Raw genomic sequence first — 17,144 nt, 5'->3', positions numbered from 1 at the left:
AGGCCTACATAAATTATGTTCAATCATTACTTTTATACTTTATATTTTTATATTTATTTTACTCTTTCTTTCCTGACTAACTTCCCAAGGGATAACTAAAGTATTCTGATTTCCACTGATATTTATGAACAAATATAAATAAATGCGAACGTGGCCACAAACTACAGATAGCCAACAGTCTTACAGGATGTAACTTTTTCTATGACTTCCTGTCAAATCTTCAAAAGCCGATGGAAACGGTCCGTCTGGAGCGCAGCTTTTAGGCTCCGCCTCCTGTTTTTAGGCCCCGCCTCCTGCGTTTAGGCTCCGCCTCCTGCTGCTGCCGCCTGCTCTCGTCTACTTTCCAGGCGAGGAGCAGTTCATCTCCAACGAGCCTACTTTCTGGCTGCTCGCGACACCGCCCTGCTGTGCTACCATGTGCTCTTTTCCAGCCAATGGGAGAAGATTATTAATTATACGTAATTGCACAACAGTTGGCTTAGTTACCTCGCACTTTGATGGCTGCAGGTTGGCCATCAGTGATCCCACTAATTTTCATTTTAAATTGAAGTTTTCACTCGCTAGTTTCACTGTGGGATGATCAGTCTCAACTCTTGTTGCAACTGAAAAATGTTTGATTTGAAGAACGAATGGAGCATTTCCTTTGCAGGCTGCGGTTTTATGGGCATTTATTATGTGGGCGCCAGCAGCTGTATCCTTGAACGGTTCCCTCGCTTCATACAAGACGCCTCTAAAATCTATGGAGCGTCTGCAGGTGCTTTGATGGCTGCTGTTCTTGCTGTTGGAATCCCCCTAGGTGAGATGACTCTACGTGTTTATTTGTTTGTTTTTCTCAGGTGATTCCCTGTGATTCCACTGTCTCTTTCGTGACCTTCTAATTGTGTCACCACTTTGCTTGTACCCACATTGATTCGTTTGGCCCCTCATGGACTTGGATCCGTGGAAATGATGCTGTGGTTGTATCGTATTTGGACAGATTTTCTGAATTAAAAAAAAAAAAAAGACACACATTTTTGCACAGTTAGGAATTTTTCTTTACTTTAGATGACCTTCCATCCCCTTGTTTAGGCTAGGTCAACTTTAGACACAGCCTGACATCAGTTGAGGTACTTTCTTTCAGTTTTTTAAATTTTATGTGGATTTTTGATGAAGGATGCAAAGAAAGCAAGAGGTATTTTAACTCAAATGAGGTCATCTAACTTAGTTGAAAGAATAACTTCTGTTTTTTACATCCAATAAAGCCACAGTAATATTGCTTCTGCCGTGTTTTGTGAAATACCCTTTACAGCTGTGTGAGCTTCTTAACAGCATGTCCACCATGCATGCACTGTAATAACTGTGTTCCTCTGTACAGAGAAATGCTGTGCTGATTTGATGTTCATGGCCAAAGAGGGCAGGAAACACAAACTGGGGCCCCTGCACCCGGCTTTCAACTTGGTGCAAATAGTACAGGAAGCTCTGCAGGGGAGCCTTCCAGAAAGCGCCCATGTTCGAGCCTCTGGGAAGCTCTGTGTGTCCCTGACCAGGGTGTCTGATGGGAAGAACGTACTCGTGTCAGAGTTTGACAGCAGAGAGGAGCTCATTGAGGTATATATAACAGTTTGTGAGTTAAGCTGGTCCTTGTATCCAGAGTAAACTCTTCTGAGGTCAGGAGATGTTTCAATTGCCAACATGGTAATTAGTTACAGGAAAACGAGTAGATAGGATGTATCTATCATTGTCTCTTAGTTGTGTTTAAGATTGTGAATATCCGACTAGACTAGTAACTGTAGGAGTAATATGAGGGGGCCGCATCTCCCTAGACCAGAACTAGAGGAGTGATTGATTCATGTTGACGGTGATATCTGATTTAACTGTTTTAATCTTGTATTTTTCAACCAGTCCTTCCTTTTTGGAAAGAAAAGTCTAATATTTTGTCATGGAGTTTGCGTTTCTGGAAATAATTTCCAGTAATGTCCGGCTTTTCTAGGCCCTCGTATGCAGCTGCTTCGTCCCTTTCTACTGTGGTGTGATTCCACCTACTTACCGTGGAGTGGTGAGTGAACCACTGAGCGAGGACATGCTTTACTTTGAAAGGGCATCTAGTCTGATTAGGACTAAATTAAAGCAAGATAACTGTTACCCTAAACTTCTCTATACAATTTTTATATATTTATATAAAACTACAGCCTCCAAAATTAAGTTAAATCAACAGCTCTTTGACACAATTGCAGTGTAATTTTATTTATTATGTGTGATGTATACAGGGGGTTGTATTTCATTCAAATAATACTTTGTCCAGATTTACCAGTCAGGTTGATTTAGTTATTGCGTGATCTTATTGATGATTAATTATTACATCTCCATGAAATGGTGCACATCATATTGGACAGGACACTGTTAATTATTCTGAATATGTGAGAACATAATGGGCCTGGATACATTTTGCTTTTCTACCCGCTGATCAGCATCCTCCTTTTTGCCTCAGCATTATGTGGATGGTGCCGTCAGTGACAACCTGCCTCAGTGTCACCTGAAAAACACGGTCACATTCTCCGCGTACGCCGGTGAGAGCGATCTCTGCCCTCAAGCGAGCACGCTCAACTTTCACGAGGTGCGCTTCAACAACGTCAGCATCCAGGTCAACTCGGAGAACATGTACAGAGTCACCAGCACCTTCTTCCCCCCGCAGCCTGAGGTGAGACACAGAAACAGGTCCATGTTTCAGAAGCTACTGACTCAGTTATTGTATCTATAATAGTCATTTTGAGAGTTTAACGGTCTAGAATGTAGGCTTTTCAGTGACATTTGACATCTAGTGGTGGGGTTGCAAATTGCAACCAACTGAAACTTCTCCTGTGTGAAAAGTGGGAAGGAGAACTAAGGTGGCTGGCGCAAATGGCCCTATGTAGCTCTAAATATATGTAGGGATTTTCAGGTGACACACTGCTACACACTTTATATTTTTAAGTGTAGAATTATATGAATACAGTACTGAATTTCATATGATGTATGTTAAATACTTGAAGTAGTTGTTTTCTGTGCATTTGCCATTTTTTTTTTATTCCATCCCAATCAAATCAAGTCTGTTTTATTTATAAAGCCCAATATCACAAATAAGAGACAAGAGACGGTCTTCTTTCTGCCCTCTGCTGTTCAGAAAATGGGTTATTGCAACCTTAAATACACAGCAACTCTCATAACTTGGCACCGTTAATGACGGCAATGTTGTGTAGATTAAGCAGATTTAGCTTGCATCCTTTCTAAGCACCTTTTGGATTTTACAGGACATGGCTGGAATCTGCCAGAATGGCTACATAGATGCTCTCCGCTTCCTACAAGAGAACAGTAAGGACATAATTACTGTTAAATATTCTGATGATGAGTAATCCAGTGCTTTTTATTGCAGCAGTCATTTCAATTTCAATGCCCGTCACAGATCTGATCAGCACAGAGTGTCCCCTGAGGAGTTTGGAGACGGACGCACCCAAACCTGCTTGTTGTGAACTGAAGGGGAAGGAGAAGGATGTAGTTGGAGAGTCCAATGAGAACGCACAACACAATGGAGTGAAACCACACCAAGAAGAGCACTGGTGGCTGGATCCACAGCTCATAGAAAACCTGCCAGTCAACATTAAGAAGGGTAAGGCTGACATGGTCATAATTAGTGGGGGGAAACGGTATAGGTAGGCCTGTGATTCCAACTAAAGAAATGGGACCACTGAACCAGATCAGTAAATGTAAGGCAGTAAAGCTAAATATGATTTTTTTTTGCTTTTCACTGTGTGTCAGCATTGTGTGAGGCCTGTAGGGAGACGCATACTGCTGGTGGACTGTTGTCCCACATGACTGAATACCTGCCAAAGAAGGTGACTTCTTACCTGCAGATCCCCTACACTCTGCCTGTGGAGTCGGCCTGCTCTTTGGCCCAGAGGTATAGTGTATGAGCCTGTGTTCAACCAAATCCAAATTATTTCTAATTGTCCTGCAGCCACTTAGGCACTCAGCTTTAATTGGGAAATCATCTTACACTATCTTTGTCATTTTTATGTTCCAGATTATACTGAAGTACTCACATAAATTGCAGTTATAGCATCATAGCCTCTCTTTTTGTCTATCCATTTCTAACTTCTGCCCTTTTTCATTTTCAACTAACCCTCAACTGGGTGGGGGGGGGGGATCACAGGTGAACAGTATATGCCACATATACATAGTGTAAATAATCTTAACATTATGATGAAAATATATGATGGCCATTCCAATGCGCACTTATGTCTCATAGGTTGTTGCAGCAATTTTTGGGTGGATACCATTTATTACACAGATATTTTTTTGCTTTATCGTACCTTTTGTTTTAATTGAAATAAATGAAATTATTATATATATAAGAATTGCATTTTTCAGTGATTGGATGCCGAGCACTAATTTAACACCTTATTGTCAGTGTGTTTGATTTGAACCACCTGCCACTTGGGGCAGTAGTGCTCTGTCAACAGACAAGGAATTCTAATCAAGAGCCAAACTGTGCTTAGGTGTTTTACAATACTGGAAGCAAGCAGTTTTTGACTGTGTGGTAGATGTATGGTGAATAATAAGTAGAGTGGCTATATTTTGTTAGTTACAAACGATAATAAATAAATTGTGTTGTTATTGGAAACGTTTGCTCATCTTTCTGCACGCATCTAAAACAAATTAAATGGCAACCGTTGAGGTGTTCGATTGAAAGGCCAAGGGGTCCCTACAGTCAGTATACTGAGGAGAGACATACATCTTCTGAATGCCCTACGTCTGTTTTGTGGTTACAACCTTTCATGAGGCTGTGATTATAGGTCAGTTTATACAGTGACGTCAAGTTTCAAATGGTCTCACTTTGTGAAATGGCTACAACAGGGACTAACATCACTGCACATAAATACAGTTGGGCTGTGAAAGTATCTGCACATTTATTTTTGTTTTGATTCTTGACTACAATTCATTATTTGCAGTCTTCACTCAAGTGAAATTGTAGGATTTGAGTAGATTATTTCTCCCTTAGCCATAGCACTGATTTCATTCACGACATTGACTGTTCCTTTTTTAGACTTGTGGACTGGATCCCAGATGTACCAAGGGACATGAGCTGGCTCTATGACATGGCTGGTGACATATACAAACAAGCTTGGAAGGACAATGATAGGTATGCAGTAGAATACAAATATTTGTTCTTGTCCAGATCTTCATAGATGTGCAGATTTCAACACCTGATATCCTTCCCTTTTAACATGAATCCCTGTGCTTTTTCCAGTGAGTCGTCACTGCGCAGGTGTACAAGCCTGCCAGTCGGACTGAACCAGTGCAGTCGGAGAATAGAAGATCCGTTCCCATTGACCCCAGGAGCTTCTCCCACCTCTAGCCTTACCTTCCCATGGAACACACATGAGGCGTTGGACCACAGGCCTCTGACTCCACCCCATACGCCCACCGTCGGCCCCACCTCTCGGTTTGGTGCAGAGTCGCCCAACAGCGCAGCTAACGGCTGGGGTTTGGGCAGAGCTGTGATGTGGATCCGAAGTATTGCATCCAAGCAAACTTCAAACCTCAATACAACTGATGAGTCGGTGTCCTTTTCTGCGTTAAAATAAATCTATTTAATATTGCACTGAAACAAGGCAAAAATATGGAATAAATGAATGCAAAAATATCCTTTTTTTTGGGTGTTGCTATCAAACAAAATAGTCACTTCAGTCAAAATAAGTCACTTAGATGAACAAAGTTCAAAATACAAGTATGCATTTCATTTAATGATTTGTAGTTATCTGATATTTACTGTATCTACTTCTATTGATTTACTCATATAATGATGCCCCACAATCAGTTTATGTGTTATCACACACAGTCATAATCATCCTATAAAGGAAGTTACAAAAAAAAATAAAAAAAAATAAAAAAGCATGTCCCTCTTTGCCCCCATAAAGTACACATATGTAAGGATGTTATGGAAACAGTATCACATGTCATGCAGCTGACCTAATTACCTTACATTACACAAGCGAAGTGACTTGTTTTCTATTTTGAAACATGTGACATCCGAGCCTAGTAAGTTGTGCAATACCTTAGCACAGCCAACTAAAGTGCTGCCAGTTTCACCTGTCAATGTAGTAGAGATAAGACAATGTGAATGTTGGGAGGAATCCAAGTGCACCATTTGAACTCCCGATAGATGTCTGAAGAGACTACAAATACGACAGAGATGTGCTTTTGAGTTGATGGAAACGTCAGAGAAGATGTTTTACTGGGACGAGGAGTGGAACGTCTCTTTTGCAGGCTGTGGATTCAGGAGTATTTACTACCTGGGAGCTGTGAGCTGTATCCTCGAGCGGGTCCCAGAGCTGGTTCATGGAGCCTCTAAGATCTGTGGAGCTTCATCTGGTTGTCTCGTGGCTGCAGCTCTGACTGTTGGGATTCCCATCGGTGAGTCTACTGTCCATTGAAGACTCAAATTGATGACTATTATTGTGTATCTACATGATGATTTTTGGCTGACGTGTGTCCCATGAAACTAATGCTTTGAGGTAACAGTTCATTGCCCATTACATCACTCTATCTTATTATGAAATTGTATTTTTCCTCTCGATATGTCTATGATCAACTTAAACTTAAAACTAAAATGTTAGCCAAACTTTGCAAGTAAATAATGAATTCTTGAGTTTCAGTCATATTTTACTGGATCTTGATCATATTAAAGAACAAATAAAAGATGTGTGTTTAAAAAAAATTAAACATCATCAAAGTAATATGATAGTATGTTCCCTACTTGTTTTAGTCTGACACATTTACTACATGTTTTCATTTTCTTCCTGTTACTGCCCATTCACAAAGGTCAAGGATACGTTATCTCAGGGCGAGTGCTGTTATTGATACATTTATCATTTTACTTGGCAGGTTCATTGACACACAGAGTTCATGCAGTAGTGAGAGCAAATTTCAGAGGTCACAGAGTTTAAAGTAAAGCGCAGAAAAACATCCAACACTCACTGTTTCTTATTCACTTATGTGGCCGTATAATCAAGTACATATAATCAGCATGAGCAAGCTGGAGCCAATCCCAGCTTATGGTTGCCAGGCTATCACAGCGCTACACTGAAGAATACCATTAATCTCTATGAATGGTGGAGAAACCTCAAAAAAAAAAGAGAAACAACCTACATCATATTGAACTCTTATTGCATCATATTGATCAAAGAGTATTTCGACCAATGTGATCGGGGATCTGAAGATATCTGGCCCAGCTGAAGATTTTCTCCCACATTTACTGCACTTGCAAACACACACACACAATACAAATATATTTAACAGATTTAATGTATATATTTCGTTTTTATTTCCCCAGGATTTTGACAAAAAACGTAAAAAAAAAACGTAAAACGTAAAAAAAAAATACTCAACAAGCACTTCCTTCCATTTCCCTCCTCAGAGCAGTTCTGTGCGGATGTTTTGACCGTGGCGAAAGAGGCCAGAAAACACACTCTGGGAGTTTTCCACCCGACCTTCAGTCTGCTGCAGACAGTAAGGGACCGCCTGCTTGAGAAGCTTCCAGCAGATGCCCACCTTCGGGCTTCTGGAAAGCTCTGTGTGTCTCTCACCAGACTGGCTGATCGGAAGAATGTTTTGGTGTCAGAGTTTGCCAGCAGAGAGGAACTCATTCAGGTAGAATGGAGGAGAGAGAAAGTGACTGAAGTGTTAGCAGCCTGGTCTGATTTCACAGCATGTATTCTGAATTCTGATATACCGGTATTAAGGTTTTGCTCTGCATCATCTACCTTCTGCAGGCTCTGATGTGCAGCTGCTTTTTCCCGAGTTACAGTGGTTTCATCCCACCTTCATACTGTGGAGTGGTGAGTTGATATACCACACCCATTTCTTCAGTACACTTTTGAGAGGATTAGAAGGAAGTTGTACAATATGGTTCCACTGTGTTCCTAACTTTAAAGCCCCGTAATCAGATTTTTAATCTGAGTCAGGATTTCTAGCACAACGTCATCTACTTAAAGGTGCACACACACAGATGGTAGTGTAATACCTGTAGCATGATGGAGTATTTTAGACATGTTTTTAGCTTTGAACATTTTAAAGCAAACCATCACACAGGATAAAATAACTATTATCTACATTCAGTCCTTGCTTTTATTTCTCTTCAGCAATATATGGATGGAGCCCTGAGCAACAACATGCCATTGTTCGAGCAGAGAAACACCATCACAATGGCCCCGTTCTCCGGCGAGAGCGACATCTGCCCCAGAGAGGGTACGTTCAACTTCTTTGAGGTGCACTACGGCAATGTTAGCATCCAGGTCAACACCGGCAATGTGCATCGGATCTGTACGTCCTTTCTCCCACCCAGACCTGAGGTTGGTGCTTTTTCTTGAAAACAATATAGTTTAAATATGTATTTTTTAAATTGAGAGATTTCAAGAAAATGAATGTATTCAGTTTCTGAAACTTGAAATGCGGAAGCAGGTCTCTGGAATGTCAAAGAAGCAAACCTTTACTCCATTTATGTTTTTGACAGAAGCTGGCTGAGATCTGTCACAATGGTTACATGGATGCTCTTCATTTCCTGAGACAAAGAGGTGAGGGTTTCCAACATCATCCTCCTCACGACTGAATCTTGGTTTTTGTGGTTCACACACACCATATTAAATACAAAACAACATGCTATTAGTTAACTGTCTGTTATAGATCTGCTTGGAGCACAGTGTCTTCCCCCCAGTTTGATGGCAGAGACAAACACAGTCAAACCTGCTGGTTTTGAGCTGGTGAAGGAAGTGGTTCAAGCAGAAGAGTCCAAGAAAGCACTGTTGAACGGACAAAACCCTCATCAGGAAGATAACTTGAGCCTGGGCTGGAAAGTCCCAGAAAACCTCCCAGCTGGCATCAAGAAAGGTGAGGAGGACAGGTTTGTGAGTCAAATAATAGGATCCTTTGATTAATTAACTGAATGTGGATTGAGCCCAAACACAAACCTGTATCACAGGTAATTTAGCAAATATGGCAGACATTTTGTAAGTTGACGTAATGTACATGTTTTGTGTGTGTGTGTGTGTGTGTGTGTGTTAGTGCTGTGTGAGGCGTGCAGGGAGAGTCATGGTGGCGATACTCAGTGGTCTCAGCTCGCTAAGACCCGCCCAGTGAAAGTGTTTATGTATCTGTTGACCTTCCTGATGCTGCCCATCGAGCTGACCTTCGACCTCACCAAAAGGTAACGTGGTTTGATCGTGTAACCAGAAGGGGATGAAGCAAGTAACTTAACATCATTTTCTGCATTGGAAAATTAACTTGGACCAAGAACAATTAATAGCATCACTTAAGTTTTACACTTATGCTATATTGGTCTTTTATTGAAACAGCATATTATCACTGTTGATGTCGACTGCAGATCTCTGCACAAAGACATGGAGCAGCAGTGGCAAGGACCCCAACAGGTGGGTGACCTGGGAAATTCATAATTTGAATGGTTTTATTTTAACATAACCTTGAGTTCATCCAATGAATCATTTGAATCACAGTGATTTGTTTGGTTATTCTTTGCATTCACAACAACACTTTCTAAATAGCAAATTTAAACAGCCTCATTTTTGTATATTGACCCTTTTTTTTGTATTCTCCAGTGCATTTCAAGAGCAGCACTGCAGCAATAGCTCCTCTAACTCAGACCTCAGAACCCACACTGGAGGAGAAAGAGGCAGTAAACTGTTGACCTCAACAATCGCCCCAAATTCCAACAAAACTCTTCATTGGGACAACAACGGAAACCTGGACCTCTTCTCCCTCACAGCTGCCCGTTCAGGTCCATACAACTTCTCCACTCCCAATACACCTGCATACGGCGAGGTGACTTTAAACCACAAAGGAAAATGGACAAGTCATCAACTATCAACCAGGCAGAAAAAAAAGACATGAATGGAATATAATATGTATAACTTACTGCAAGAATTCAAGATAATTCATAATTTCTTAATATTTCATATGAAGATTTGAATGTTCTTTACTTTATCCATCGATTATGTGACTGGCGAGTGATGTTGAAGTTATATATATCCAACATTGTCAAATATGTGAAGTTACTTCTACTGGAGGAGGAGGCTGTCATTGGGCAAAGGTGCAAACCATGTTACATGTTTCAGAATCTAACGCACAACCTTTGTTGCATGTCAGTCATCTCTTTGATATTGTTTTCTTTTATATTATCTACAAAATAAAAAACCTTAGTTATCCTCATGATTCATTTGTTTAATGCATCAGGCTGACTGAAAAGTCATCCAATAATATAGAAAAAATCATCATCAAGACATTTTAATGGACAAATGTTTCATAAAATTCCATGTGAATGACATTTTCCTAAACATACAAAACAGTATTTCTAAACTTCCTAAAGCAAAAAAAGGTGATGATAAAAAAAAAAAAATATTAAAATATAACCTGTAACATTATTTTGAAAGGCTTGCCAGGAATCCCCTCTGTGGAATCTATCATGCAGGTTTCATTGCGTGATCACTTTGCATTGTCTTCAGATTATAGCACCATGAATGCAAATCCCCTATTAATATAGAGAATCAAATATCCTGACACTGATCAATCAAATGTATTAAAAAAAACTATCTGGAGTTTTATCTACTGTCGAAACAGTAGACATGAATATTATACTTACTGCATCACAGTGCAGTATGGTACAGTACAAAGGCAAATCAAAGGTTTAAATACATGATCGTCTCCAAAGACAGTCGAGCATCATTGTCAAGTCCCTGATTTCACATATTTAAAAAGACTGCAGTGAAGATGATCATACATGAATACGAGACCACAAACAAAATAAAAATCGCAGAAAGACTATTCTGCAAAACCTCTAAAAAAAAGTCCATCTATGCGTGTATATTCCACTCGGATACTAAGGAAAACCACCTAAAACCTGATAAAAGAAGTCTTTTCCCTATACACTGCTATCCTTTGGTCCCCCGCTGATGTCTGGGATCTGATCTGCAAAGGACTGGGTCATCCACTGCCCGTCCGGGAGCTGGCCTTCTGGGATTTGTGACGTGGTCGCCTCCTGTGCTCCTTCTGAAGACACAACAACACACAAATTGAAGGTCTCTGCTGAGGATAATGTGACACAACTTTTGTCTATTATGTTGATTCTAATAAATCTGTCAGGTACACAAAATCAAATCCAGAGCAACGATGCGGTGACATTTTCAAGATACTGATACTTCAGGAGAACAAATTGTTGCCAACATGACAAGTTGCTCACAGATTTACGAGGGTGCCACCACCCCTTGTAATAAACCAACCATAAGCAATGGCCCCTTTTCAGTATGTATGCTTCCAAACACAATAAACCAGGTTCCTCAGGTTTCTGCATTCTTCGCCATGGAGGCATGTGAGAAACATAAGGTACACAATAACGCACAGCTGAATAATTCATACACATTTTGTGGGTGAAGTACTCCTAAGTTCATGCAAACTAGCTGACTGTTCCAATCACAGCTGAGCAAGAACATTTCAGGAATATGTCCCTTCAAAGATGGTTAAATATGTATCTGGACATACAACATAATGCAGCACCTTTACCAAAACAATATGCGTTTAATTTCAACAACCTAAAATGGATTTAATAATCTGAGGAATGGAATACTGGACTGAGTGAGTGTATTACCTGAGTTTTCTACAGTCGAGAATGTACAGTGACCGTTGGTCTGGCTTGGGGGCTTTTCACCATCAGGTCCCCTCTCTGCATACGCTCCACCATAGGCATCTTCATAACCAGGATCGTACTGCTCCTCCTTTATTGCCGCATTCTTGGCGTCCTCTGTTGATGTGAAATAAAAGGGAACAGTGAATGCCAACCCTGATCTGAACTGGATCGAGATATGGGGCAGGATTTTAATATCGGGATGTACTGAAACGCACAAGAAATCAAGCCAATATGAATTTAATGTTAATTCTTCATATAACCACATATTTGCCGTTTTCTAGTTTTACTTTAAGAAAAAAAAAAAGATTTGTAACCTAGATGGCACTTAGTGGTTAAATACAGGTTGGATTGCCACACATACATTTATTCAGGACCGTGCTTACCCTTGGCCAATTTCAGGTCAAATGAGTATTCAACCTCCTCGACCTCTGTGTTTTTTCGTTCACCCTTCAGCTTATCTCTGAGCTCCCTCAGTTTGATGTAGAAGTGAACTTTGTCCTGAGCACGAGGGAACTGAGCACAACGAGCGCTGGATGAAGGCATCAGATACAGAGCCTGCGGAGGGGAAATTACTCTCAGATCAATACTTCAAACTGTGTCTACATATGAAAGGATGGCTGTGGTGTGGCTAAACTGACTTCATCTATGAAACAGCTTCAACCCTCATGTAGAACAAATACCTAAGACTACTAAGATACCGATTACGACGTAACAAGAACTGATGTAATCCTTCAGACTTCAAGTCTTAGTTCAATTAGTCTCGACCAAAATTAAAGAGCATAAATCCATTTTGAGAGGCTTATTTGATAAATGAAGCTAACTTTCATCAACATTTGAGGATAAGGAAGCAGTTGGGTTTCTCACCACGTCACAGTCTGGGATCGTATGTGGCTGCAGGCCAAAATCAAGTTTCTTTGGTTTCTTGCCAAACATCTCTCTGCAGAACATTTCATAGATACCTTGGGGGCAGAAAGGATGACAGAAAAATATTACTTTGATTCACTTAAATGAATAATTGTATTGTAGCTCTGTAGGAGAAAACGACTTACATTTTCCATTAAAAACAGCAATAAGGGGCTTGAACTTCTTCAGCTTCTCTACAAGAATTTTGCCTCCTTCACGTAACTCTTTACTGGTGAGATGAAAACACATAAAAAATGGTTACAGCACAACAAAATATTCATCTCAAAGCTAACAGGAATCTCAGCCTAACACAGTTAGCCATTATGATTACTATTTGCTCATCCAATTCAGCATGTCAGGGTGCCCCCTCTTTGCCCAAAACGTGCTTTTTTTCTAGCTGTGATTGGGCCTACCTTGAGAGGTCTTTGCTCCCTGGTGTCGCCCTGGCCACCATGTTGGTGAAGCCCATTTTGTACTTGACAGGCAGGGAGGTGTCATGCATGTGGTTGAGTTGTTCCTCAGTAAATCCAGATAGAAACAGGCACTTCCCTGAAATGTTAAAGTTACCCAGTCATTGATCTCTCTAGCCAACAAAAATGTACATTAATGGTGTCACAGTCACAAACTTAATCTTCATTTAATACATTGAAGAGCGGGGTAAAAATACATTTTAGCCAATACATGCTTTTAATCTGAACAAACCTCACTTCACAAAATAAAGTTTAAAACTCAAATTGAGTCTTGCAAAGACAGTTCAGGGTCACACACAAAAACTTCTCTGATCATTTTTGCAGAACAAAACAGAAAACATTTTTATGATTAACCAACTCAAAATCCCGTTTGAGATAACTTACAAAAATGATTTCCTGGACCTGGAAACCATCGTCCAATGAAGGCTGCCATCAGTCCCGGATTGATACCAATCTGGGAAAAAACAGTGCATGTTTTTGAACAAATTCAAATCCATCCCTGATAGCACATGGGCTCCAATCTTTCACAGTCGAACGGGTAATCTTACAATGACATAGTCCAGGTTGTATTCCAGCAGGTCTGGTAGAGTTTTTGTCATGACTTCCTCCTCTGACATTCCCTTGAAGCGGTCAAATTTCCTTTTCACCTTCTTGAAGCTCCCATCAATTTTCTCTTGCTTGTCATCTCCCTGAGCCTCAGCAGCTTTCTTGGACTTAGGACCAGGTTTGCCTTTAGGTGCCTTTGGCTCCTTAGGTGGCTTTGGCTCCTTAGGTGGTTTTGGTGGCTTTGGTGCCTTGGGGACTTTTGGTGGTTTGGGTGGTTTGGGTTCCTTGGGTTGAGCAGCTCTGCCTCTTTTTTTGGCTGGGGCTATAAGAGAAGTTCAGAGGGGTGATATCAAAAGTGCTGTGCATTTTGCAGTGTCCCGAAAACATATCAAACTTCCATGCAAACCACAATACCAAAAATGATTTCAGAATGCCAAATATATTTCACAAGGGTGTCACTAACTTACACAGAGCTTCACTCAAAAGCATGTTTACTAGAAGCAGGTTTGCTAATGTCATGTAGTATTACACAACTTTACAGATACATTTTTGGCATACTCAGTCAATACTTTATGATAAATGAATAAATCTGGGATGTGACCCAGAACCAGCTGATCTATATACAGCAAAGGTGTTCAAAAGGGGAGCATACGTTTTGCCAGGTTGGCAGGTTCCTGCTGATCCATCATGGGTTCTGGATAAGCCATGTGTGCCATGGCTGGCTCTCCTGTCTGCCCCTCTGGGTAGTGTGACTGACTGTTGTGGTTGAAGCCTGAATATTGGGCCTGGAGAGCTTGAAATTGCTGTGCAGACTGAACCCTGTGAGTAAGGATAATATAAAAAGAAACAAGGGGATGCATTAATACAAGTGAAAACATAAGAAATGTGCTACAGGGTTAAAGCCGAGTGAGAGCAGTGTGTTATGTTACCACCCTATGTACTTTATTTCTGTATTAGATTAAATGTTACTCAGTGAAATTAATCAACACAACAGATGACATACATTCTATTTATTCTGGGAATGTTTGCACATCTGCACAAATCTTTTATGATAAATTAATTATTAGGTCTGAGTTGTTTACCAGATTATTAGATCAAGCTAATATTTGGTTCATTTATTTAATTTGAGGTACTTTGAGGGATGTTTGTGGAGTTTTATGTGAATTCTTTAACAACATACAAGAAACATTTTGTCATTCCCTGAACTAGATCCTTGAAAATGACCATAGAGTTGACCTGAACAATATAATATCAATGAAGATAGAATGCACTGCAGGTCTATTGAATACAGTTGGATTAGCGAGGTTGACCTAATAAACTGGAGTGTGTATCAGTTCTGCAAATGTGGAATGTGTGTCTAATATTAAAAAATAACAATATACTCTGCTTTTCTCACCACATGGAAACCACACCACACGGTTAATCCCCAGTCAACAATGGTTAGTGAATTGAAGAAAAGCTTAACATCACATTAAGGGAAAAGATCATCCCACCAATAAAACGTTTCCCTTTGTCCTCCCTGAATTAAACAAAGTAAAATGCCATCAAGCTTAACAAAAAGTAAACACAGCACTGCACATCATCGTTCACAGTGCACTGCCCGAATGGGATATTATGAAAACAATGGTAAAACAAAACTCAAATGGGGGCACATGCTTTGAATTCATTTTCATCACACTTTGCCATTCAGAGGTTTCCAGATATCATTTTACCCATGTGTTACCAACATTGTGGTGAGGACGAACACTCACCACTGTTGAAGATACTCCGGGGAGACAACAGGGAATCCATTCAGCTTGTCCTCCATCTTTTGGGTGGTTTGACTTTATTAAATAAATCAATATGCATATTTGAGGAAACATATCTAGGGGATGTACATGTGCTTGAGCATATTAAGAGTCTGGCAGTGTATGAATCTGAATGCATGTGCCAGGGCAATGCAGACAAACTGGAGTTAGCAACAAAAAAATAAACCATGGCATAAACAATACCAACAAAGGGATGACTTAGATGGCGATAACATAATAGTTTAAACACTCCTATGCGGGCCCTATTTCAGGAAAAGTATAACAACAGTAGATATCCTAAACACCAAATTCTTCGACAACACATGTAACGTTAAACCCAGACACCTGCACCTTCTACCATGGGTATGCTAACTTACAAGCTAAGCCCGAAAGAAAACCAGTTATCCGCTTGAAAAGTTATAAATGAACATTACACTGAAAGCAGGTAAACTTGCCAATTTGTAAGATAGATATCTCATTTGAGTCATAGATATTTTCTATTCCGGGAAATAATAAGAATCGTATTGTTAAAAACAATCCGGCAGCAGTGCCACAAGTGCAGCTAATGTTAGCCAACCGCTAGCCGTTGAGCTAATTTAGCATGGATGATTGGTTTCCTTTCCACTGAGATTCCTCACAGAGAAATTGCACACATTCTACCAGTATGTAAAGACGTAGACGTACCTGTTGTGGGTGAGGTTTAAATAAGTCTCTTCTGTGCATATAACTGTTATTTTCCCATCTATCCCGCTATCCTATTCACAACATAAGCGCCGCAACAGAGGCAACAAAGACATGACAGTCCTACCGGTCAACTTTGACACCGGAAGATCTCAAGTCTAAGAGGGAGGTGTACAAAAAGAAAAATATATTTTACTGGAAACCAATAAAAGACTCAAAGGGGAATATTTTAGGCTACAGACTATTATGATATTTTATTAAAATAATACGTTTTAATATGGTGTTTGTGCTGTAAACACAATAATAGAAAACGAACACCGCGGATCGCACCTATTTCAGGATTGGTATGAGCTGCTCGACTTTTAAAGTCTGCCCGAGTTGTTTTCTATTGGTTGATCGTCCGGCGTTTAAAGGGATATGTGTGCTGCTTGGCACAGGGATGACGTATTTTTGTAGATCAACCCCGGAAGTTAGCATCGCACTCGTTCAGGCGACAAAAACAACAATGGGATTTTTCCATTGGATTTAGGATTACTTCAGCAGATCATTTTCGTGGATTTATTCCTGCAGCTATTTATTACAACTAATACAACATCTGCTCCTGTAATGCAAAGTATAGCAGGTTAAAAGATTGTTTCAGTTGAAAAATAATATTAATAACACAGTTCCACTTATGGCTTTGGTTTCAGACGTTCAAAATGATATTACTGCGTCTTACACAGCCTAAGTTTCATTATAAGGTGTGTGGATTTGCTGTTGAGTCATTATTTCTAGTCATGACTTTTCAATACATTCTTCAGTATTTACAGAACATGTAGGCCTACACCATGAAAATACACATTGAATATCATACAATGTGTTGGATATATGATTGTCATGCTGATCATATGTACTCTTAACACATTCAAGTGAATCAATATTTCCCACATTTCCCCAGCTGTTGTCCCATGCCCCTCCTAGCTGGCTCGCCAATTCAAAGTGGGAGAAAAAACTTCCGTTGGGCCAGATGTCGTCAGATCCTTTACCGCACTCCTTAGGTTAATAAGTTCA

At 40.1% G+C, this 17,144-nt stretch overlaps 3 protein-coding genes across 5 annotated transcripts; 2 read left to right on the top strand and 1 right to left on the bottom strand.

Annotated features, from left to right (window-relative positions):
* Positions 1–609: 609 nt before the first annotated feature.
* Positions 610–5,600, top strand: LOC311018848 (patatin-like phospholipase domain-containing protein 2; the record flags this gene model as incomplete). The annotated part of the gene is made up of 9 exons (XM_084017917.1): positions 610–796; positions 1,355–1,587; positions 1,970–2,035; positions 2,468–2,677; positions 3,267–3,327; positions 3,419–3,622; positions 3,772–3,913; positions 5,060–5,155; positions 5,264–5,600. 9 exons carry the CDS (start codon positions 610–612, stop codon positions 5,598–5,600), a joined length of 1,536 nt encoding a protein of 511 aa, XP_083874043.1.
* Positions 5,601–6,224: 624 nt separating this feature from the next.
* On the top strand, positions 6,225–10,186 carry LOC311019084 (patatin-like phospholipase domain-containing protein 2; the record flags this gene model as incomplete). 2 transcript variants are annotated; one of them, XM_084018283.1, is made up of 9 exons in its annotated part: positions 6,225–6,429; positions 7,433–7,665; positions 7,788–7,853; positions 8,157–8,366; positions 8,528–8,588; positions 8,698–8,901; positions 9,076–9,217; positions 9,366–9,440; positions 9,627–10,186. In XM_084018283.1, 9 exons carry the CDS (start codon positions 6,225–6,227, stop codon positions 9,916–9,918), a joined length of 1,488 nt encoding a protein of 495 aa, XP_083874409.1. In that variant the 3' UTR covers positions 9,919–10,186. The 2 variants fall into 2 exon arrangements, with proteins under 2 accessions (XP_083874409.1, XP_083874410.1); XM_084018284.1 differs by having other exon boundaries at positions 6,227–6,429; positions 8,531–8,588.
* Positions 10,187–10,295: 109 nt separating this feature from the next.
* LOC311019085 (G/T mismatch-specific thymine DNA glycosylase-like) lies at positions 10,296–16,229 on the bottom strand. Of its 2 annotated transcripts, XM_084018285.1 has the most exons (11): positions 16,098–16,229; positions 15,378–15,449; positions 14,279–14,445; positions 13,629–13,948; positions 13,465–13,534; positions 13,024–13,159; positions 12,757–12,839; positions 12,572–12,666; positions 12,091–12,262; positions 11,669–11,821; positions 10,296–11,073 (listed from the first exon to the last, which is right to left on the bottom strand). In XM_084018285.1, the coding sequence occupies exons 2-11, from the start codon at positions 15,431–15,433 to the stop codon at positions 10,946–10,948; spliced, it is 1,380 nt and encodes a 459-aa protein (XP_083874411.1). In that variant the 5' UTR covers positions 15,434–15,449; positions 16,098–16,229; the 3' UTR covers positions 10,296–10,945. The 2 variants fall into 2 exon arrangements, with proteins under 2 accessions (XP_083874411.1, XP_083874412.1); XM_084018286.1 differs by lacking the exon at positions 15,378–15,449 and having other exon boundaries at positions 16,098–16,221.
* Between the last annotated feature and the right edge of the window lie 915 nt (positions 16,230–17,144).

The sequence above is a fragment of the Eutrigla gurnardus genome (assembly GCF_963514095.1).
Source record: "Eutrigla gurnardus genome assembly, chromosome: 9".
NCBI classification, from domain to species: Eukaryota; Metazoa; Chordata; class Actinopteri; order Perciformes; family Triglidae; genus Eutrigla; species Eutrigla gurnardus.
The sequence above is the reverse complement of the archived record's forward strand: the minus strand, read 5'-3'. Positions and strand labels throughout refer to the sequence as shown.